The 23783-nt window shown below is 51.6% G+C and overlaps 1 protein-coding gene across 1 annotated transcript; it reads left to right on the plus strand.

The window, feature by feature from the left end:
* The first annotated feature begins 16586 nt into the window (after positions 1–16586).
* On the plus strand, positions 16587–18872 carry LOC149336552 (uncharacterized). The gene has a single exon (XM_089554728.1). It carries the CDS (start codon positions 16793–16795, stop codon positions 17645–17647), a length of 855 nt encoding a protein of 284 aa, XP_089410854.1. The 5' UTR covers positions 16587–16792; the 3' UTR covers positions 17648–18872.
* Positions 18873–23783: the final 4911 nt, after the last annotated feature.

Below are 23783 nucleotides of genomic sequence, written 5' to 3' on the forward strand. Positions count from 1 at the left end.
TCGACCGCACCCGTCATGGCAAGGGAAACTGCCTGATCAGTGAGAACTGGCGGGTCAACCAAGAATGGAGGTTTAGCCCCGGGGACATTGCCTATTATAATGTCGTATAAGGGTGTAGACAAGCAGCGCGCGATGGCCTTACCCGAGAAGTATGGAGAAGAAATCACCACCTCCGCTTCCGGAACTTCTACACGGGTCCCATTGGCCAAGAATAATGTAGCCTTTTTCCCTGTTAGTGCCGCTGGCGGTACAAGAGACTCACGCACAACAATGCCGGTGCTGCCCGTATCCCGTAGTACCGAACCAGGCTGGCCGAACACCTCACCGTGCGCCACGGGCATAGCAGTTTCCACCGGGTTGGAAGGACAGACCATCTCCCCCAACTGGCCCTCTACGCGCGTTACCTCTGCAGGGTTATCGGGATGTGAATGTCGAGGTGTCATGCAACAGGAGGACTCCTCACGGTCTCCTGGCCTCTTAGCTTTGCACGACTGGGCATCATGTCCTACCTCGCGGCACCAGGTGCAATACGATTGCTTCGGCTTCGTCCGACAATCCGCCGCCTTGTGCCCAGTCTTCTCGCAAAGAAAACACCGCAGGCGAGATTGTGAACCTGAAACCTCGTCCTTGGCTTTATTCATCGTATGCTCCCCCTGTTCTTTGAAGAACAGCAAGTTATTTTGCCGCTGTGCTTCAAGAAAATGATCGGCAGCCTCCGCCAGCTTGGCAACTGTCTTGCCCTCCCGCTCACGTAAGAAAAGGGCTAAACGAGAATGACAGTTGTTCAGAAATTGTTCGCTCACGACCATCTCGCGAACCACCTCAAAAGTGCGGCCTTCTCCCCGCATCTCGACCCAACGGTCAAAGAAGCTAAACAACCTGGCAGCATATTGCGAGGCCGTTTCTCCATCCTGGGGCTTGCTCTGGCGAAACTTCTCTCGGTACCCTTCCGCGGTGAACCTAAACCTCTGAAGCAAGGCAAGCTTCGCTTTGTCATAATCCACGGAATCCTCAGGCGAAAGCCGACCGAAGACCCTAAGTGCTTCGCCGCCAAGGCACAAGCTCAACGCCGTTGCCCACTTTTCTTTTGGCCAACCCTGCCCCGTGGCCACATGCTCAAACCTCTTTAAGTAGGCATCGAGGTCATCCCGCGCTTCATTGAACTGTGGTATGAGGCTGTGCGGGTTAATGGAGCTGGTCGATGAGACGCTACGCTCTCCACGGTCACTCGGAGGATTTGCGCCACCCTCCATGAGCCTTATTTGTAGCTGCAAGTTCCGCGCCTCTAACTCCAAGCGTTCCTTCGCAGCCTCTCGCTCAGCCTCTAAATTCCGTGCCTCTAATTCCAATTTCTGCTTCGCAGCTTCACGCTCAGCGGCTCTCTCTTCCCGTGCCTTACGAAGCTCGTCCTCCACCCACGCTCGTAACTCCGCGCCGCACAAGCCCATGCGCTCGCCTAAAGCAACCAAATCTGAAGCGCTCATATTGTTCCTAAATTAACACAACAGGCAAATAAATAAAAACCGACCTTGTCCTGTCGTAGTGGACGCCAAATTTGTGAGGATCTGTGAGAGATTGTAGGTCTTATTTTAAATAAACACAAAAGTACAAACAATAAACGAGGCGGATTTTATCAAAAAGGAAACCAATTTCAATATGAGCGAGAAAAAAAAGGAAAGGAACAAGAGAACAACGCAACAACACACGGGAAAAACACACGGCGAAACAGAACAAGGTGCTTACGAAAAATGCAGAGAAGAGAGTCAGAGGAAAGTCACACTACTTGTCTTATTCGAGCAACGAGCGGAGAGGACTGGCTGGGTGTCGGGTAGTCAAGGAGTCTCTTGGCGTTCCAACGTCGATGCAAGGCTACCGCAGCGTCAGCGTTCGTGGACTCCCGGCACGGTTTCCAGGTCTGGTATCCCGGAAAAGTCACGTAGGCGCCCGAAGCGGCCTATGTAGAGCAGCTGACGGATGGACGGAGAAGAGTAGCGCCTGAGCCTGGTGGTTGAGGCTCTCGACGATGGAAGTCCAGGTCTGGTGGCCCGGACGTCTGCGGCTAAGGCCCAAGCCCGGAACTCGGGGAGCCAGCAGAACTCGTCCACGTCCGTCGCCCACCGCGCTACTCTCTTCTCTGCCACGTAATCCTGTTCGACCTGTCCCGGCGTACCCCTCAGCACGCGCTCCTCGTGCTTTGTCTTCTCCTCACGAACGCCGCTGGGTGGCGCTATCTCCTTACAATGAGGCAGATACTGCGCCATTTCCTTTCCTCAAAAACTAATTTATCAATCTTTAAGAGAGGATGTCTATGTAGTTCCGATACCCGGACACAAACGCCACGAGCGCAGAGGGGTAGAAGGAGAGCCAGAGTCATAACACTGATAAAAAAACTATCAAAAGAACCGGAAGCGGTATACGTGGACATCGGGGCCTTTGTCGAGCCAGGCAGATTCGCGTTTGCTGCGGTCGGCAACCAGAAGAGGCCAATCATCAGGGCTTCGATATTTACCAAGGATCCTGTGGCAGCGGAATCACTGGCCATAGCCATCCCCATCAAGACTCAAGGCCAACAGGGAAAGTCATCGCACGTAGTTACGGACTCTTAACAAGCCTGCAGAGACTACCTTGCTGGAAAACCTCACGGAAGGGCGAGCACGCTATTAAGTACACTCTCACACTCACACAGAATAACATGGACACCTGGTCCCGAAGGCCTAGCCGGAGACGAGGTCGCGAATGATCAAGCCCGAGCTGTCACAAACGGCCAGATCCCCATCCGTACCCCACACCCTTCCAATGACCGTATGATGAAAGGCTAGAAATCCTTGGCTAGAAAGAAGACATTTCTCACCGCCACACAAGCAACTGTGCCCCTAGGATGCCACTGATTGGAGGAGAATGCAAAAAAAAAAACACATAACCAAGTCTTCATATTTTACGCAATGTAGGGCCCACACAATACACAAGTTACTGTCCTCGGTGCGGAGCAAGCCCCACGTTCTGCCATAGATCTTGGGAATGGCAGGAGAAACCGGACGCAAAGTTAATGGTGGCTCAGTGGTTACGGCACTCGGCTGCTGACCGGAAAGACGCGGGTTCGATCCCGGCCGCAGCGGCCGAATTTCAATGGAGGCGAAATTCTAGAGGCCCGTGTGCTGAATGATGTCAGTGCACGTTAAAGAACCCCAGGTGGTCGAAATTTCCGGAGCCCTTCACTACGACGTCCCTCATAGCCTGTGTTGCATTTGCACGTTAAACCCCACAAACCAATGAACCAACCAATAGTGCCACACCCGCCACACGAGCAGTGGGAGGAAACCCTGACCAGCGACAGCCTGGACCAGCAACCCTGGGTCACCATCCATCTAGTCCGCAAGACAGCTGCCGCTAGCGGATCCCTGACTCTAGGGACCCCGACCACCCGGCCCCTGCGAATTAATCTCTTCTAAATAGAAGTTTTTTTTTTCTGTGTCTTTCCCTATGTTCACTTTTTCACAGCGCTCCTCCTTTTTTATCTTCGAAATTTTCCAACCTGCCCAACAAAACAAAAGGCAACTGAAAAGGTTCGGCGTAGGATACATAAACTCGTGCCTCCACCTGAAAATGCCGCACCGATACAGACATTCAACAGGTTTGCGGCCCTCCAGTGGGATGACGACGACTGGCCAGAGCTTTCCGAGTCCAATCCGCCTGCAGCCTTTGTTCAACTGTCTTACAGAGATAAAGTGCGCAAGGATCGCCGTCGCCTTCAGGCTACAAACAATACCAGCATGCTGGAGCCACTGCCTGAGGACATGGCAGCAGTTGACGACCAAATCGCACGCCTTTTAGCCGAGGTTTCTAAGCTACGACAGCGCCGTGAGCTGCTTGCTCGTCGAAGACCAACAGCGGAATCCAACCCCGCGCCACTGAGTGCTGCCGCACCGTCGACTACGTCCAGCCCTCACGCGTTGTTTGCTGACTCTACCAGGTCTTCTGCTGCACTGCGGGATAATTCTACAACATCCCTCCTCCGATTTATGGTAACCCAGTTATCTAACCTGACATCCGTTCTTTTACAACGCTTGGCGCTTAATCGAAAATGGCGAGTACACGTTGTTGTGGCGTGCTCCAGTGGAACTGCAGAGGCCTCTCCACAAAGGTGGGAGAGCTCAAATATCGACTTTGCATGAACAAGCTCCAGGTGTGGGCCCTGCTACTGCAGGAGACCAATGTCTTGCCATCCATTCCGGGCTTTAATGGATACATGTCTCCATCAATGACCGACCGTCGTGTGCACACTGCAGACCCTCCAGGAAAGGCGGCGGTATATGTCAATACGCGCTTTCCTCAAGTTCGCCTCTCCCTAGAAAAATGGTGCACCTCATATCAGGAGGTAGTTGCAGTGGCCGTGAAGTTTCCCAAGGCAACTGTTGTAGTCGTGTCATGCTATGTAAGGCCCGCCGGTGGAGCTTCCTCCCGCATTAATCTGGGGTAGTTATTAACTCTGCGACGACAACACCCAGGGTGCCCTATTTTAGTCGGTGGTGACTTTAACGCCCCTCACCCAGACTGGGGATACCCCACTTCTAGCCTCCGTGGTAGGCGTGTGCGGGACGCCTTCGCGGATGCGTTGCTTGTATTACTCAACCATCCCGATTCAGCAACGCGGGCTGTGCGCCATGCTCGCAGTCAAACGTATGCTCCGGACCTTACGTGGTGGTCCGGTCCCGGCACTCCCTCGTGGCACCTGGAGCCTGACTGCTGGGGTAGTGACCACCACCCTATCATCATTGGTCTTCATCCGTTACGAGCCCACTGATTACGCCGTAGGTGTTCTGTGGTCAATTGGGACACATTCGCACCATGCTCGAAGATCTCTCTGTGCAGTCATCTGCACTACGTATGGACTGCATATAAACTGCGTTCAACAAGGCTACAACTGTCACCTGGACAGACGTCAATCGTGCGGCGCCGGATGTGGGTCTGCTTAACTTGTGGCCTGCTCGCCGACAAGCGGAGATGGCAGCTTCCCGAGACTCGACTTCTGCACAAGCACGCACAAGGATGAATTACCTTACTGCCAAGGCTCGCAGATATGAACGTGATCTATCGCGAAGGCAGTGGCATGCGTGGTGTGACCAGGTTTCGACACAGTCATCGAATGCTTCTTTATGGCGAACATTTCGCGCTATGGAACATGGTTCTCGTCGTCCTGACGCAGCGGCCACAGCATGCTTCGCTGCTAACTTAGCTCCGGATGATTTCGCAAGAGAAGCGGCGCGGAAGTTTTTTCCGAAGTATGACGTGTTGCCTCCAAGGACCGCAGGAGCCTCCATGGCTGGCATTCCAGCATATGTCGACAGGCTACCATCTACAGCCGACGCCGAGGGTATCGCAAGCCCATTTTCCATGCCCGAGTTGCTTGCAGCAATAGATGAGGCCCGTCGGAAGACTGCACCCGGCCCAGACTCCATTCCGTACGAGGTGTACAAGAACATGAGTTCCGCTCTAGTGCCTCAACTCCTCGCCACAATCAACAAGGTACGGATAGAAGGCGTCGTACCAGAAACTTGGAAATCGGCTATTGTGATCCCCATCCCAAAGCCAGGGAAGCCGCCGACAGACCTTGGTAATTTCCGGCCTATATCGCTTACGCCCACTTTGTGCAAGCTTACTGAAAAGATGCTTGCCACACGCCTGTCGTGGTGGCTTGAGCACCACGGTTTCTATCATCCCGCCCAAATCGGCTTTCGAACGTCCATAGGTACAGAAGATGGATTGGCTGTCTTGGCGTCATCAGTTCTAGCATCAACACGCAGCCACAATGTGCGTACCGTACGGGCCATGGACATTGAAAAGGCGTACGACAATATCAGTCATGCTGCTATCCTGGAATCACTTGACATGCTGCATTTCCCCGTTAGAGTGCGCAATTTTGTAAAATCCTTTCTGGAAGGCCGACACTGCCATACGCCTCAGTGGTGAGGCCGTCGGATCCTTTGTGCCTCTTTGCGGCGTGCCCCAGGGACCAGTATACTATCGCCCACATTATTTAATATTACTTTTATCCCCCTTGCTTGGGGCTTACATGAAGTGACTGATATTAAGTTTTTATTGTACGCTGATGACATCACTGTGTGGAGCACCCACCACGACCTGTTGACTCAAGCCTCCGCCCTACAGTCAGCTCTAGATATAACGTCGACTTATGCCTCTTCAATTGGTCTTCAGCTTTCAGTGAGCAAAACTACGTATGTGTCTGTTGCCAACCGCTGGGGACGCCGTGAACTCGTTGCGACACCAATTCCTCTCCATCTATCCGGAACTCCACTTCAAGAAAGTTCGATAGTCAAAATATTGGGCTTGACGATTCACGAGTCAGGAACAGGGACTGCTTGGCTTTCTCGAGCTAAAAAGCAAGCGATTCAGGCGTTAGGTCTGATTAGACGAATTGCTCCTAAAACAGGCGGCGCCCGCTCTCATGTTGCAAGGCAGTTGGTGCGGGCGGTTGTGCAACCGCGCCTCGTGTACCAAGCCCAATTCCAGCATTTGACGAGGGCTCAGTGGGATCGCCTTGAAGCCGTTAATCGAGAGGCAATGAGGGTCATCACTTGCCTTCCCCGCATAACCCCGATCGTGGCACTCCAAGAACATGCACAGCTGAATACTCTAGATGAGCTTAACCCCGATCGTGGCGCTCCAAGAACATGCGCAGCTGAATACTCTAGATGAGCTGGTGCAGCAAAGACGTGATGCTCGCCGGCTTCAGTCTAACCTTACACACGCAACGTGTGCACTCAGGGCGTATGCTTCTTCGCACTCCATTCGACAGCCGCCTCTCCCAGTTCTCCCTCCCTGGCATTTTGTGCAGCTAAGCGATAACAAACCAACAGATCTACGTCGGCCATCATCTACCCTCGCGGCAATGTCGTTTCGCGAACGAATTACACAAGAAGACGCCCATCTGCCGCATGGCTCCATCGTTTTATACGTTGACGCAGGCATCCAGGCTTGCGAAACCACTACTGCAATTTACTGCCCTTGCAAGCCTGCCCTCAACAAAACGTCCAGGTTTCGCTTCCCAGAACCTCCTTCCTCCTTCTGTGTGGAGATGCTTGCCGTTCAAGAGGCACTATGCTCAGTGGCCGCCGTTCCCCTACTACCTACGGCTCGCATTGTCATCCGCACCGACGCTCTTCAAGTCATACGCCTACTACGACGCGTCAGTCGCACCCCAGGCATTTGCCAGGACATCCATCGTCTCGCGGCACGCATCCCGCAGCCAATCCGAATTCAGTGGGTCCCACGAGACCTCCTGAGTTCGCAAAGCCGTGCAGATTCTGCGACCCACCTTGTGACCCCAACTTCGTCTTTGCCTCGAGTCCTAACACTGGATGACACCACCCTCCTTTTAACAAAAAAGGAACACCTCCGGCGCCGCACACGTGCTCTAATCCCTCCGTGTGCGGTAACCCTCCCCCGTGGTCTTACCCGTGCAGAGGAGGTTGCGCTTCGGAGGATCCGGGTCGGGGTTGCCCTAACTCCGGCCGTTACACGAAAGTGGCCGCAATTCGAAGGTGTATTTCCCCGCCCCGGGTGTCCAGTCTGCAAGGCCGACATTCACCATCTGCTGTGGGTTTGCCCGGCGCTGAAGCCTACAAGAATTCGGTACCTGGCGGAAGCGGGTCTTTCGCCCGATAACAGTGCTTCATACACCGCCTGGACACAAGGACCTCATCATCGTTCACTGCTCGATTTCATTGGATCAGCGAACCTTTACTCATTTATTTAGGCATCCTCATTTATCATTACATGCCGTTTTATGCCCTGAGGCAATAAACATCGCATTAAAAAAAATCTTTGAAATTTTAGTCCTCAGTGTCTGGAGGTGATGCTGCAGTACAGCCCCAGTCCCAAAATCCTCGATTAGCCCTTCGCGCACACCATAATTTGCTCGCCATTCATGTCGATGGAGTGCCTGTGCGAGCCCTGATCGATACAGACGCGCACGTATCCGTCATGAGTTCAGCCCTACGACGCCGCCTCCGAAAAGTACTGACCCCTGCACCCAAAGCCGTTCTCCGCGTTGCCGACGGCGGAACGCCTCATGTTGTTGGCCTATGCACAGCCCGTGTGACCATATCCGGCCGCCATACATCCGTTCTGTTCTCTGTTCTGGACCAGTGCCCTCATGAAGTCATTCTTGGCCTTGACTTCCTGTCTGAGCATTCAGCCCTCATTGACTGCGCCACTAATGTTGTTCAGCTTGACCTTCCTCTTTCTGCTGAGTCGCCGTCCCCAGTTATACACCGTCTTTGTGCTGTCGACTTTGTCCGTCTACCGCCTCAAGCCGCAACTTACATTTCTTTCTCATCTGTTCCCCCTGTACCTGATGGTCACTACGTAGTCCCCCCGGAACTTGACGTCGCCCTGACGCGCAGCATTGCGCTTCCACACACTCTATTTACAATGTCGGCCAACCGAGCGTACCTTCCGGTCCTGAACTTTGGTTCATCCATCCAACCGCTCCCGCAAGGCATCTCACTCGCCACGCTGTGCCCTGCTGCCGAATGTGTGATATCAGTGGTGGACAGCTGCTTACCTTCCACTCAGCAATGCCGGCTGCCTGCGGCCCCATCAACAGTGAACCCAACGGACGACTACGCCGACATGATCGCTTCTGACCTACCGCCGCTGCAAGCTCGTGATCTTAGGTGCCTCTTATCATCTTTCCGCGACATCTTCGACTTTGATAGCCGTGTTTTGGCTCGGACCTCTGCGGTGACGCATCACATAAACACCGGTGATTCCGCTCCTCTCCGCAGACGTCCGTACCGAGTGTCCAGCGCCGAACGCACCGTCATAAATCAAGAGGTGGACAAGATTCTCGCAAAAGACATCATCGAGCCCTCGTCAAGTCCTTGGGTTTCACCAGTCGTCCTGGTGAAAAAGAAGGACGGCAGCTGGCGCTTCTGCGTTGATTATCGGCACCTCAACCACATCACAAAAAAAGACGTATATCCACTCCCAAGGATCGATGATGCATTAGACTGTCTCCACGGCTCCAGATATTTCTCTTCAATTGATCTTCGATCGGGGTACTGGCAAATAGCCGTTGATGAAAAGGACCGCGAGAAGACCGCCTTCGTGACGCCTGATGGCTTATACCAGTTTAAAGTCATGCCGTTCGGCCTCTGTAACGCCCCGGCTACCTTCGAACGAATGATGGACTCCCTTCTTCGTGGCTTTAAATGGTCCACTTGCCTCTGTTACCTAGACGATGTTGTGGTTTTCTCGCCTACTTTTGCCACGCACCTCGAGCGCCTCTCCAATATTCTGACAGTATTTCGTAACGCCCGACTTCAGCTGAACTCATCGAAATGCAAGTTCGGTCGTCGCCAACTCACTATTCTCGGACACCTCGTTGACGCTTCTGGTGTACGCCCAGATCCCATCAAAATTCAAGCTGTGAAGGACTTTCCTCTTCCAAGGTCGTCGAAAGATGTGCGCAGCTTTGTCGGCTTGTGCTCGTATTTTCGCCGTTTTATCAAAGATTTCGCCGGCATCGCTCGTCCCCTCACCGATCTTCTGAAGAACGACACCCCCTTTACTTGGGGCCCTGCTCAAGAGAACTCATTTTCAACCCTCGTTCATTTGCTGACCACTCCGCCCATCTTAGAACATTTTGACCCGTCGTCTCCCACAGAGGTTCGCACGGACGCCTCCGGATATGGCATCGGTGCCGTCCTAGCCCAACGTCAACAGGGTCAGGATCGAGTCATCGCTTATGCCAGCCGCCTACTTTCAGCCGCAGAGCAAAATTACACCATTACTGAGCGTGAGTGTCTTGCCCTTGTCTGGGCAGTGGCTAAATTCAGACCCTACCTGTTCGGCCGTTCATTCGCTGTTGTCACCGATCACCACGCTCTCTGTTGGCTGTCTTCACTAAAAGATCCCACCGGTCGCCTTGGTCGCTGGGCATTGCGCCTCCAAGAATACTCATACTCCGTCGTGTACAAGTCAGGGCGCCATCACCAGGACGCTGACTGTTTATCCCGATACCCTGTAGAACCACCTGACCTAGAGGACACAGTTCGGACTGTGTTCTCGGTGCCACTCGCAGCTGTTCTTCTCTATTTGCAAAATTTTTGTAAATATATTATCTTTTCCGCAACAATATGATTAGGAGAGGGTGTAACAGTTGCTACGCCAGCGGTTTCTCCTTCAGTTTCGCCATGGCTGAGGCACGTGCCAGAGCGAGTGTTTCAGTTCTTCGGTGTCGCCGTCAAGCGGCGTCCGATCATCCGTTCGATGCAGCTTGTCGAGAAGGGCTACAGCAGTGGACGCGAGCTAAACTAGCCGCTCAAACCGAGGAGCAATGATAAGCTAGACGTTCGAAGAGAGCCTTCGCTCTGTATAACTATAGGCTTAGAAGAGCTGAGCCTCAGCGTAAAAGTTCCTCACCCTGCGTGCGAAATATCCGTGCTTCAGCTTTGAAACGACCGCCGCAGCAACGAGTGCTGCGGTCGGCCGTAAGAAGGCCGCATCGTTCTCCGGCACGGTCGTCGTCAGCTGATACAGCGATCTGCCGCGGGCCAAGCGCGCCTGGACAGCCGCTGCATGGGTTCGGCGTTGGGGCGCAGCGTAGGTTTTTGCTTGCCACCAGATCGCCTCCTTGCAATACACGAATAATTAAAAGCTGTGCTTTCTTGACGCGAGGGAAAGCGGTGTGTCGATAACCTGACCATTTTTTTCTCGCAGAGGCCCTCCAAGCTACAGCCCGTTATCCATCGGCAATATGCGATGGATTCATGTCCAGGTTGGTTTGCTTCACCTGCTAACAAACGGAGGTTCTTTTTAGTAAGAGTGAGCGCGTTATTTCGCGGCGTACATTCCTGCGAACGCAGTCGAATGTACGGATGGGCATCGCCTATAAGCCTGCGTATTGTGCGTCGCAAGTAGTCCAACTTCCGTAAGTACGTGTGCGTCACGCGAAGTGTGCTCTAAGTGATCGGATGCTATTCAGGCAGTCCCATTCTGCCCGAGCTTCGTGGTTGCGGATGAGCTTGTCTGTGCGAGGAAGGTTGTGATAGGCGCAGGCACTGAGAGCTTACGGTCAAACTTAGCCTAAAGCATCACCCATCATTCGGCGAATTCTGCCTCCGTATTGAATAACTTAAACTACAACCTCGTTCGGTATCAACAATGCATTAGAAGTGATCTCATACGAAAGCTTCAAACAGCGGAAGGGCGGTCATGCGAAAGAAATTTCGAATTGGGACGTAGTAAGCAGTTGTAGGCATTTAATAACTGTTTATAATAATAAGCAGTCGTGCATGAGAAGGACGAAAGTGCACTACACTATTATTATATAAAAATATTGCGGAATGCGTTAGCGTTCAAGTAGAAGCAGTAAATACTTAATGGTATTCCACTCAGTAATCTTAGCAGTAATCTTAATCCACTCGGTATGCTATTGGGAGTCGTAAGTTAAAGTAAGCTTAAGGCACAAAGCAGCAGCAAGACAAAACACGAGACGTGTAGAACGCGCGCCACACTATTTCACTCTGGTTGTGAAAACACGCTCTCTACCAAAGTTGTGTAGCCCGCCGATCGTGTTAGAAATTCCATGGCATATGGCAGTAACGCGTAGGTGGTGGTGGTGAAGAGCATTTATTTAGTAATTTACAGAGAGGTGCTCGGGAGAGGCCCCTAATGGGTCTCCCCCTTACAATACTAGGCGGAGTCCCTCATTCCGGGATCCCGTTGGTCGAGACCGCTACACAAGTCCGCCAAACCAGGGCCTGTTGGGCCGATAGTTCCTGGCAGCTGAGCAGGGCCGCCTCCCAGTCCTCTCGGGTAGGGGAAGGGGTGATTGGGGGGAGAGAAAAATTTTTTCTGCATGCCCAAACCATGTGGAAGGTGTCGGCCACCTCCCCACAGAATGAGCAGCGGCCGTCAAAAGAAGGATTAAAGTGCTTGAGAACCGCCGGGCACAGCAGGGTGTTTGTAAAGAGCCTGAGGAGAATTCGTTCGCCAGCTTTACCCAGTCCATTCATAGGAACTGGGTATCGCCGGTGTTCGGTACGAGGGCGGCGACACAGCGATAGGCCTAGCCATACACCACTAACCTACGCGCAAGACACGCGCATACACATAGGGAGTAAATAGAGTTTTATGCTGCCCATACTTAGCTCGGTATGCTTTCTAATGTCTGGACAAGGCTCGCCGTGCACTTAGTAGGGCTGAGGCTGCCCGTCATTTCCAGAGAACAGGACCAGCTACATAAGGAGATGAGAGCTCTGCCTAGAACTTGGCGAAGTTCAGTGTGTGACGGCGTGGTGGAAGGTGTCGAAGGTCCCTTCGTGTAGAGAGCGTCTAGGCACGCTCGCGCGCTGCGCGTAAACTGGTATAAGCCTCACGGATTAATGCGAGGAGTTGGGCGCATTGGTGCATATTTATGGAAAGTGAGGGTAGCGCAAAAAAAAGCACGACCACGTCTGTTTTTCGCCAGTCATCCCATTAAAATTTTTTTAAAGCTGCACTCACTGTACATATAGCCTGAAGAAGGCCGCCGAAGCCCCCACGACGCGCACTTACCGGTGTTGCTGAGAAGGGGAAAGTTACTAGGTCGAAATAATTATTCGGCCGGTGGTGGTGGTGGTGAAAAACTTTAATACTCAAAGAGAGTTTGGGGTGAGAAAACCCCGCTTCATAGTCGGTATCCGTAGTAAGGGACGCCGCACGACGAGGCCCCGTCTCGCGCCCACTCCAGTGTAGAGCAGTTGAGGAGGGCAGTCTGCCATGCCTCTCTGATGGAGGTTGGGGAAGGTGAGGATTGTTAGTACATGCCCACACCATGTGAAAGATGTCGCAGATCTCTTCACAGTGCGGGCAGCGCCCATCTGTGTTCGGGTCGAAGTGTTCAGCGATGGCAGGACAGAGAAGAGTTCCTGTCTGCAGGCGCCGCAGAGTTCGCTCCTCCGCCTTACTCAGCCCCTTGGCAGGTGCCGGGTAGAGACGGTGGCGGTCGCAGTAATAAATTAAAATTTCGCGGAACCCCAGAAGCGGTTTATGAGCTTCTGAGCCAGGAGAGCTAGGATGAGGAGACCGGTGTATGAGCGCTCGGGCGGCCGCATCACCGGCCTCATTGCCTCGTAGACCTTGGTGGCCAGCAGCCCAGAATACGTTTGTGCGAGTTGGATCGTCGGGAGCTCGTCTTATAATTCAGTCACGGACGGTCTAGGAAGTGTGGTGAGCAGCAAATTAGAATCTCGGCTTTCTATTAGAAGCCGTAAGAGCGTCTTGTGGTAAGTTTTTGTCCCACGCAGGGCTTTAACGGTGACGGTTGGTGCGTTCGGGTCTAACAGCTTGCGCTGTTGCCAGGGCGAGAAGAACAGGTCGCTGACTCCGGGGCCAACAGGAGCGCGGTCTTTGTGGCAGGTCATAGGAGTCGAATGAGTTCCAGGCGTGTATGACGACAATGTGCCACGACTTTTGAATGATCTAAGCATAGAGTTGCTATTATGGTTGTGTATCGCCCCCCTCAAGGAAATTCTGACAATTTTTTTCGCTTCATTGATTGTTTTCTGAAGTTTGCAAACCAAAACAACTGGCGTATCATTGTGCTAGGTGACTTCAATATCAACTTTTTGGAGGATAACGCTCTGAAGATTAATTTAAATGAAATAATGCTGTCTAATGGTTGTGACAATACTATTGAATTGCCTACTCGCATATCCTTGCACTCTGAAACATTAATTGATTTGTGCTTCACTAATTTCCCACCTCAGAGTTGCATATCCGGTGTTTTTTCTTCTGGGATTAGTGATCACTTGCCTTTTCACTTTTTCCTGATACGACCAAATTGAACAAACCCGTTCACGCTCGTAGAGTTAATGATGAGAAGAGCATCTCCACATTTTGTCACTTGTTGTCTACAATTAATTGGGTAGATGTATATGGTGAAAATGACTCGTCCCGTGCTTATGATATATTAATTCAGAAGCTGCTTGAATGCTATTACGCTGCGTTCCCAACTCAAACTATAAAAAAACATAGAAAGGCTAGAAAAGAATGGATGACAGGAGCACTTTTGAAACAAATTAAAGAAAAGAACAAAATGTTCTCTCGTTTTTTGGAAACGCGATGCCCGGATGATTTAGTTAAGTTTAAGAAGTTTCGAAATAAATTAAACTCAAATCTAAAGAAAGCTAAATCTTTTTTCTATATTAATAAGTTTTCGTCAATCTTACACAATCCTAAATTACTTTGGCAAGGTATTAACGTTATTATAGGGAACAGGAAGAATTGTCTTCCCTCTGAGCTGAAAGTCAATGGGGTGAATTATGCTGGAGTTTCACTTGCCAATATGCTGAATGAACACTTTTTAGCTGCCGGAGCATACCGACCCTCTGCTAGCTGTCATTCAACTCGGACTGTAGACTCATACTTACCCTCTTGCAGTACTGAATCTATATTTTTGTCCCCTACTTCAGAGGATGAAGTTATTTCTATCATTAATTCTTTTAGGAACACCTGCTCACCTGGAGATGACGAAGTTGCTGCTTTTCCTATCAAATGTGCTGTAAATATTATTGCTGGCCCTCTTACGCATATTTGTAACAGAATGCTACTTTCTGGTGTATTCCCTAGCAAATTAAAAGTCGCACGAGTTACCGTTTTATTCAAAGGAGGCAACAAAAATGACCCAAATAATTACCGTCCTATTTCGGTATTGCCTTTGTTTTCGAAGTTAGCTGAGCGTGTACTCTATAGGCGACTAAACAATTTCTTACAAGCTAAACATCTTATCTGCCCCCAACAGTATGGCTTTCAGGCCGGTAAATCAACAGAATCTGCTCTGTTAGATATTAAGAACTCTATAATTAACAATTTAGAAACTAAGCTTTTTTCAGTTGGAATTTTTCTTGATCTGCGCAAAGCTTTCTATTCTGTGCAACATACAATACTGCTCCATAAATTAAAGACTTACGGGATCCGTGGAGTGGCAAATTCACTTTTGGAAAGTTATCTAACTGCACGGATACAGTACACTCAGATTCATGATGTAAAATCCAGTTTTGGTATGATAAAATTCGGTGTCCCTCAGGGTTCAATTTTGGGACCACTTTTATTTATTCTCTATATTAATGACATTGTAAACATTCCATTAACTCCTAATATCATGATGTATGCCGACGATACTAATGTCTTTTTTTCCGGCTCCAGTCTCCAAGTAATTGAACACCAATGTAATGCCTGGCTTGAGGAGTTAGCGGTTTGGCTCTATGTTAATCAACTTCAATTAAACGTAAACAAAACAAAGTTTATGCTCTTCCATCCAAAAAACAAACCATTAGATCATCACATCAAACTATTTTTTAATGACTTTAACATCGAGCAAGTTCATAGTTGCCGGTTCCTTGGTGTGTTTTTTCGTAGCGATTTGGGTTGGACTGATCATATAAACTACATTAGACTAAAAATGGCCAGATCTATTTATGTTATTTATCGTATTAGACATCTCCTCCCACTACAAGTTAAAAAACAGCTATATTTTGCCCTTGTTCATTCTCACCTGGTGTATTGCAACCTAGTGTGGGGTACATGCAACAAAACTGATTCATACAAATTGCTTTCTCTCCAGAAAAGAGCTCTACGTTTATTAAGTTCAAGTTCATCTGTTGAAACAAATGTTTTCGAAACATTTCATGTTCGCAATTTCTTTCATTCATACAATTTTAGTTTGGCTCTTCATATTTTTTATAAAGTCAAGCATGACTTTAGCTCTTTTTCTAACACTTATAATTCAAGAAACGTTGCGTATGGTCTACGTTCCGTTGCCCTATCTACTGCAAGACCCAGAACAAATTATGGTAAACAAACAACCGATTATCAAATTATAACATTGTGTAATACCTACCAGTCTCTTATTCAGATTGCTTTAGAAAGTTATAGTGTGTCTGTATTCAAGAAAAAACTGACGATTCTTTTCTCGCCCGGTTAAATTTCAGCTAATTCTGTATACTTAGTTTTTTTTTTTTAGTGTGTGTTTGTGTTCTGCTTTTTTTTTTTTAAATGTGCATATTGCCACAATCTTGGGCACCCTCGTGGCGCCGTCTTCCGGCCGAACTGCCTTGACCGCTATTCTGGCTAGCCTTAGCCATGGTGGCGGGCGGTGTTTTCTTCTTCGTCGTCTCTTCTGTGTGGTGCCCTCGGGAGTCCGCTGCTGCCTGGTGCTTCACAGCAAAGCGTGTCCTGGCCGTCCCGACTGTCTAGCCGTGACATATTTGGTGGAGGTGCGGGGTAACGTCCCATGTACAGTGACTCTGAAGACGCCTTTGAAGCCGGTTCTCAGGGCGTCGATACAACCCCCGTCCACAAAGCGAGCCGCCGCCTGCTAGGCCTACAGCCAGAGTTCAGCGGCCTGACAAAACCAAGGAAGATGACATCAACCACTGGTAGCCAGACCACTCAACGTTTTGGAGCTGACGCTCCGTTCGTGCTCCACGCGCCCCGGTCACCGCCGACGTTCCACGGAGACAGGTTTGAAGACGTTGAAGATTGGTTGGCCAGTTTCGACCGTGTGGCGGCCTTCAACCAGTGGGACGGTGAGCGGAAATTGAGGAATGTCTACTTCGCGCTAGAGGACTCTGCAAAGATCTGGTTCGAGAACCACGAGACCTCTTTTGCCACCTGGGAGGTCTTTCGGCGTGAATTGCTAGCGACATTCGGCAACAGTGAGAGAAAAGAGAAGGCCGAAGTCGCTCTGCACTCCCGGTCGCAGCAGCCAAATGAAAGCGTCACCATGTTCGTTGAGGACATGATGCGACTGTTCAATCGAGCCGACCCTGCTATGGCCGAGGCCAAGAAAGTGCGGCACCTAATGCGGGGTGTCAAGGAACAGCTCTTTGCTGGACTTGTCCGCGACCCTCCAAGGACAGTGGCCGATTTCACAAGAGAGGCAATGAGCATGGAGCGCTCCTTGCAGGAACGCGGCGTGCAGTACGGCCGGCAAGCTAGTATGGCAACCGCCCAAATCTGCACGCCTACACCGCTGCCCGCAGAGGATCTTCGAGAGCTCGTCAGGAGCATTGTTCGCGAAGAACTAGCGAAACTTCGCGTCGAGACCTCACAGCCCACCGTCGCTGCACTGTCTGACGTGGTGCGGGATGAAATACGGCGAGTGGTGCAGCCAGCACCAGTGGTTCCGGAGCCGCAGCCCTACATCATGTCGTACAGTGAAGCACTTCGACGGCCTGCGGCAGTGGCACAAGCTTTTTCACCTGTGCCGGCTGTGCAGTACCCACGTCCAGCTGTGCCCACCACCGTGCCGCAGGAATTCCGGCCCGCCATGCGTAAAGCGGACGTGTGGCGTACGCCGAGGAACCGGCCACTCTGCTACCACTGCGGTGAGCCCGGTCATATCCTGCGCCACTGCCCCTACCGTCGAATGGGTTTAAGGGGTTTTGCTTCGGACGCTCCTCGCCCACGCTACGGCGAACGACCTCAGGAGATTGAACAGTTCCTGACTTCCAACCTGCAGGCTCCGACCGTGCCGCAACGTCAGTCTCGATCCCCATCGCCACGGAGATTCTCTTCTCCCAGCCGTCCATCAACCTCTGGCGTATTCAGAGGCACGTCCCCACGGCGGGAAAACTGAAAACGGCGTCCTCCGGGGGTAGGGCCGCCGCGGCTGGGAAGAGACAAGAGCCTCCACTCGACGATTTGCAGCGACGACGAGACCAACGACCACCTGACCCGACGAGCCCACCGACGAAGAGCCAGCGATTGGCTTCAACGGAAATACCAGTAACCGCCGATAATTTAGAAATAACCGCACTAGTGGATACCGGCGCCGATTTCTCTGTGATAAGCAGCCGGCTAGCCACGACCCTCAGGAAGGTTTTGACACCTTGGACTGGGCCGCAGATCCGCACAGCCGGCGGCCATGTTGTGACGCCGACCGGCGTCTGCACCGTGCGAATTCAGATCCGCGGCGTCACTTTCCCCGGCTGCTTTGCTGTGCTTCCTGAGTGCTCTAAAGACCTCATACTCGGTTTGGATTTCCTCCGGGAATACGGGGCGGTCATCGACTTTAAGGAGCTCATCGTCTCGTTTGCCGCACACCGCAGTGTTGCCAACGAACCTCAGCAACGCAGGACTAAGTTGCGGGTCTGCGATGATGACGTGGTGATTCCGTCGAGAACCAGCATGTTAGTAACTGTGGAGTGCGATGACAGCGCCGGCACCCATGGTATCGCTGAAGCCAACATGTCGCTGCTCCTGGGTCGGCAAGTGTGTGTAGCTCGCGGACTTATAGAATTGAGCAAAAAGCGAGCCGAGCTTTTGATCACAAATTTCGGTTGTGAACCCCAACGTTTAGCGGCCAACACAACGGTTGCTTATTTTGAAGAACTCGGGGAATGCGCCGGAGAGTACTCGCTGACGGGGGCTACGAAACCAGTAGAGTCCACGAATGCTCCTGTTAAACTCGACGTGAACCCGAATCTCCTGCCTAGTGAAAAACGCAACCTGCAGACTGTCCTTGACTTTTTCCGGGACTGTTTTGCGTCAACCTCCAGAGTTAGGCAAACTCCGATAACAAAACACCGAATTGTAGTCGACGAAAGCCAGAGACCATTACGCCAGTCGCCGTACCGTGTATCTTCAAAGGAACGAGACGCAATTCGAAAGCAAGTTCAAGAAATGCTCCAGGACGACGTGATCCAGCCATCCAAGAGCCCGTGGGCGTCGCCTGTGGTCCTAGTTGCAAAGAAAGATGGGACCTTACGGTTTTGTGTTGATTATCGACGCCTGAACAAAGTCACTAAGAAAGACGTTTATCCTTTGCCGCGGATTGATGACTCCCTCGACCGCCTGCGCCATGCCAAATACTTTTCATCACTCGATTTACGCAGCGGCTACTGGCAAATAGATTTGGACGAACGTGACCGGGAGAAGACCGCATTTATTACTCCGGACGGTTTATACGAATTCAGGGTGCTCCCTTTCGGTCTATGCTCGGCTCCGGCAACTTTCCAACGGATGATGGACACTGTACTTTCAGACCTCAAATGGCAGTCCTGCCTCGTGTACCTGGATGATGTTGTCATCTTCTCCGACACTTTTGAAGAACACCTCAGCCGCTTACGCGCTGTTTTCGAAGCTATCCGTTCAGCCGGTCTCTCCCTTAAGCCAGAAAAATGTCACTTCGCTTTCGAGGAGCTGAAGTTTTTGGGCCACATTGTGAGCGCCAAGGGCGTTAGCCCAGACCCCGACAAGACTGCCGCCGTCGCTTCTTTTCCTATTCCTTCTGACAAGCGAAGTGTGCGCCGTTTTCTGGGTCTCTGCGCCTACTATCGGCGCTTTGTGAAGAACTTCTCCCGAATTGCTGAGCCCCTTACCCGCCTCACCAAAGATAACGAACCGTTCTTCTGGGGTCGGGAGCAACAACATGCCTTCGAAGAGCTACGCACGCGTCTTCAAAGTACACCCATACTCGGGCACTTCGACGAGGCAGCTGCCACAGAACTGCACACAGACGCGAGTAACGTTGGCCTTGGTGCGGTCCTTGTACAGTGGCAGGATGGTGTCCAACGCGTCATCGCTTACGCAAGCCGCACGTTATCACGATCTGAGGTGAACTATTCCACCACCGAAAAAGAATGCCTAGCTATTGTGTGGGCAGTAACGAAATTTCGCCCCTATTTGTATGGCCGCCCTTTCCGAGTGGTGAGCGACCACCACTCGTTGTGTTGGCTGGCAAACCTCAAGGATCCTTCAGGGCGACTCGCACGCTGGAGCCTCCGACTGCAAGAATTTGATGTCACCATTGTGTATAAATCAGGGAAAAAGCACAGTGATGCAGATTGTTTGTCCCGTGCCCCACTTCCAACCAACAGCGCGGACCTCGACGACGATTCCCTTTTCCTTGGGGTCATCTCCGCGTCCGACTTGGCTCAACGCCAACGAGACGACACGGAATTACGGTCCCTGATTGACTATCTCGAAGGACGCGCTCCGACTCCGCCCCGCATCTTTTCACGCGGCCTGTCATCATTCTGTTTACGGGACGGCATCCTGTACAAAAAGAACTATGGGGCGACGGAGGCCGTCTATCTGCTCGTTATACCTAATGCCTTTCGTGATGAAGTCTTGCAGGCGTGCCACGATGACCCTTCCTCTGGTCACCTTGGTTTCTCCCGAACTTTGGCACGCATACGACAAAAGTATTACTGGCCCAAGCTCGCGGTGGTTGTGAAACGCTACGTCCGAACTTGTCGCGAGTGTCAACGTCGCAAGACGTCGCCCACTAAGCCGGCCGGACTACTGCAGCCTATTGATCCACCACACGTTCCTTTCTACCAAGTCGGCATGGATTTACTCGGCCCCTTTCCGGAGTCTTCGCTCGGTAACCGGTACATTGTGGTCGCCACCGACTACCTCAGTCGCTACTGTGAGACGAAAGCTCTTCCCCGTGGAACAGCTGCGGAAATTGCCGCCTTCTTCATGCACAACATCGTGCTTCGTCACGGCGCACCCACGGTCGTTATAACTGACAGAGGGACGGCCTTTACCTCGGCGCTGACAGAAGAAGTTATGCGACTCAGCGGCACCAGCCACCGACGAACAACAGCTTATCACCCGCAAACTAATGGACTCACTGAGCGCCTAAATAAGACGATCGCCGACATGATTTCTATGTATGTGGACGACGACCACCGCAACTGGGATGCAGTACTCCCTTACGTAACTTTCGCATATAACACTGCGCTGCAAGAGACGACTCACTTCACACCGTTTCGCTTAGTACATGGTCGCGAAGCCACGACTATGCTCGACGCAATGCTTCTTCCTGGTAGTGTAAACTCCGCTGTCGTGGGGGCCGACCGCTTTGTTCACGAAGCTGAAGCCGCCCGCCAACTTGCTCGGCAACATATTCGGCATCAACAAGCAAAAGACGCTCACCGTTACAACCATCGCCACAGGGATGTCACTTACCAGCCCGGAGAAAACGTTTGGGTGTGGAGCCCAATCCGCCAACGAGGGCGCTCTGAAAAGCTGCTTCGGCGGTACTTTGGCCCCTATAAAGTGATACGACAACTCGGCGAGGTAAACTATGAAGTTCTCCCTCAAGGAACTGTTCGTTCCTCTAGACGACCAACGTCCGAAGTTGTGCATGTCGCACGAATGAAGCCTTACCACGCCCGCTAGCAGCTCACTCGTCTCTACCTGCGGGCGCCGAAGACGACGGTATTCAGCGTGCGCCCCCGTCGAGATGGTGGTCGGCCAGAACTGCCTCATGGAATCCCGCACTCGCCCTGCTGTCTAACCTCAACACGCTGCCGCTTGAATACTCCGTCGGACAGACTCGGTTTCGAGAACGCTCAACGACCGCGTGCTGCTCGAACCGGAAGTACGAAATGTCCAGACGACTGAGAGCTGTCTCTCCCTCCTCGTATACGAGATCAAGACGGCCAAGACAGTGGATTCCGCGCCCGCCAACGATAACTGCTACATGCACCAGGGCCACTGCTCCTCTGCACGGGCGCCCCATCAACAGCAGGTGTTCGTGTGCCAAACTCCCGTTCCCAGGGGAGCCGCCGTCGGTCCACACGACCTGCCGCGCCGAGGGCGGCGCTTCCCAGAGGGGGGAGCAATGCCACAATCTTGGGCACCCTCGTGGCGCCGTCTTCCGGCCGAACTGCCTTGACCGCTATTCTGGCTAGCCTTAGCCATGGTGGCGGGCGGTGTTTTCTTCTTCGTCGTCTCTTCTGTGTGGTGCCCTCGGGAGTCCGCTGCTGCCTGGTGCTTCACAGCAAAGCGTGTCCTGGCCGTCCCGACTGTCTAGCCGTGACAATATTATGAAATGTTTTGTTTATTGTTTATTATTGTCTATCATTAACTATTTTCTATTGTGATCATGTTTGCTCATTGTTTTTTTTATCTCATGTCCATTCGGCCCCCGTTTCCATGATGTGTGATCGGGGTGTAGGCCTTGTCAGGAGGCATGCTTGGTCTACCTCCTTTAGCCTCACCTCGAGGGCATATTGTATATAATATGGCCAAATAAACCTACTACCTACTACCTATGTATAGTCGAAAGCTTCGCAGGTTTACCAATCAGAGAATGTTGCCTGTGGCCCCGCTGTAAAAGTTATGCAAATTTACGCATGGATCATTCCAAACACCCCTGTTGGATTCCGCTACATTTAACTTGAACAAACTGGTCACTTCTCATCTGGCTGCGGGTATTAGACGGTGTTAGTCTGAATAGCAGCCTTTGGTGGCGGTGGAACAGCACCTTTTCCCTATGAAGAAACGCAGAGTAGAGACAGCATAAAGCTCTGCCGATATCATTGGGTTTTTGGGTTTTATAAGAGCCACCAGTAATCCGTAGACAGCCAGCAGCAATCAGCCATAATTGTAGGGTAACTGCAAAGGCCGACGAGGGTTTGCCTTGTCCAGGCAAGAATTTACAGAGTAAAGCGTTGGGCAAGTGTTGGGACATGCTGTGGGAGGAATGCCGTCGTAGGTATAGACGTGGACGAAAGAAAACAAACACGCCCAAGCGCCAACCGGAGGTAAAATCTTGGACTTTAAGCAAAATCCGACTTGCACAAACCTTTACGCTGCTCAATAATTTCGAGTACATGGGGCTCTTTTTCTCTTGAATGTTTAGGTCTGTGTGTCCGCGTTTCCTTGGCTGCCAACGCCGAATATCAAGCAGGCGCGCTTGAATTTTGCTTTCGCTCCAAGATTTTACTTCCGGCTGGCGCTTGTGTGTGTGTGTTTTCTTTCGTGCACGTCTTTCCATGCCGCACCATTCCTCCCAGAAGAGTTTACAGAGTTTGCCAGAAGAGCGTCATCCAAACCGAGACTTTAGTACTCGAGTCAATTGGCTGCTGAAACTGCGGAGCCTATTATTAGAGCACCCATATAATCACCGTAGAATCCGCGACGCCACTCAACCTCGTCCGAGAGTCGTAACTCACGGCTGTAAGACAACTGCGTGGATGGACGAGAGGCTGTTAAGGTCGCTAGATCACACAACTGCCACATGCATTTGGGAGTGATTACCGGCTGTAAACTCATCTGTCGTTTACAAAAAAAAGCAAACAAAAAACTCAACTACTACCTGCTCTTGAGACGCCGAAGTGAGCGAAGTATGGCACTTACTCGTGCCAAGTTTTGGTTATTGTGAGCTGCGTTTCATACGTCGGTATATGCGAAGCAACAGCCAGCACGCAAGGCTTCCGCCAGCCGTGGATCGCCTCCCAGGCAGGCGATGCCAGAGAAAGGAGGAATATATCTCTGCTGCCTTACCAGCACCAGCCGCTGTGCACATCGACGGCATCGGAGGCTTCGATGATGCTTTACCTGGACAGGCTTCGCTTCCTTATTTTGTTAAAGCTGCTGTTCCACAGAATTATTCCAGTCTGCATGCAGATTTTTGCCGTCAGTGGCACGGCAAAGATGCTTGGTTTCCTGAACTGGGTTATCGCCGATCTGACGTCATTGAAATTCCGTAATATTACGAAGCCAATTTCCACCTGCCAAAGGGGTCCCTGTGCGTGCGATGGCATGCTGTTTTAGCAGCGCATAGCGGCGGCAACAACTAGCCTGATTTTTCGTCTTTTATGTTCGCAGTGCAATGTGTTCCAGACACTTGCCGTTCACTGGTTAAGTGTCTACCTCTGGCGGGACGAGACACGTGTTCCAAAATTGCATTTTCTGAAGCGTGTTAGCGATTTACGCTGCACTGTGACCAAGCCAAGCATACCACTGGAGACGGT

The sequence above is a fragment of the Amblyomma mixtum genome, chromosome 7 (assembly GCF_055824585.1).
Source record: "Amblyomma mixtum isolate Tamu chromosome 7, ASM5582458v1, whole genome shotgun sequence".
Classification (NCBI taxonomy): domain Eukaryota; kingdom Metazoa; phylum Arthropoda; class Arachnida; order Ixodida; family Ixodidae; genus Amblyomma; species Amblyomma mixtum.

Excerpts from the sequence above, each read along its gene's own strand:
- LOC149336552 (XM_089554728.1), top strand. The coding sequence starts at position 16,793 with ATGTTCGTTGAGGACATGATGCGACTGTTCAATCGAGCCGACCCTGCT.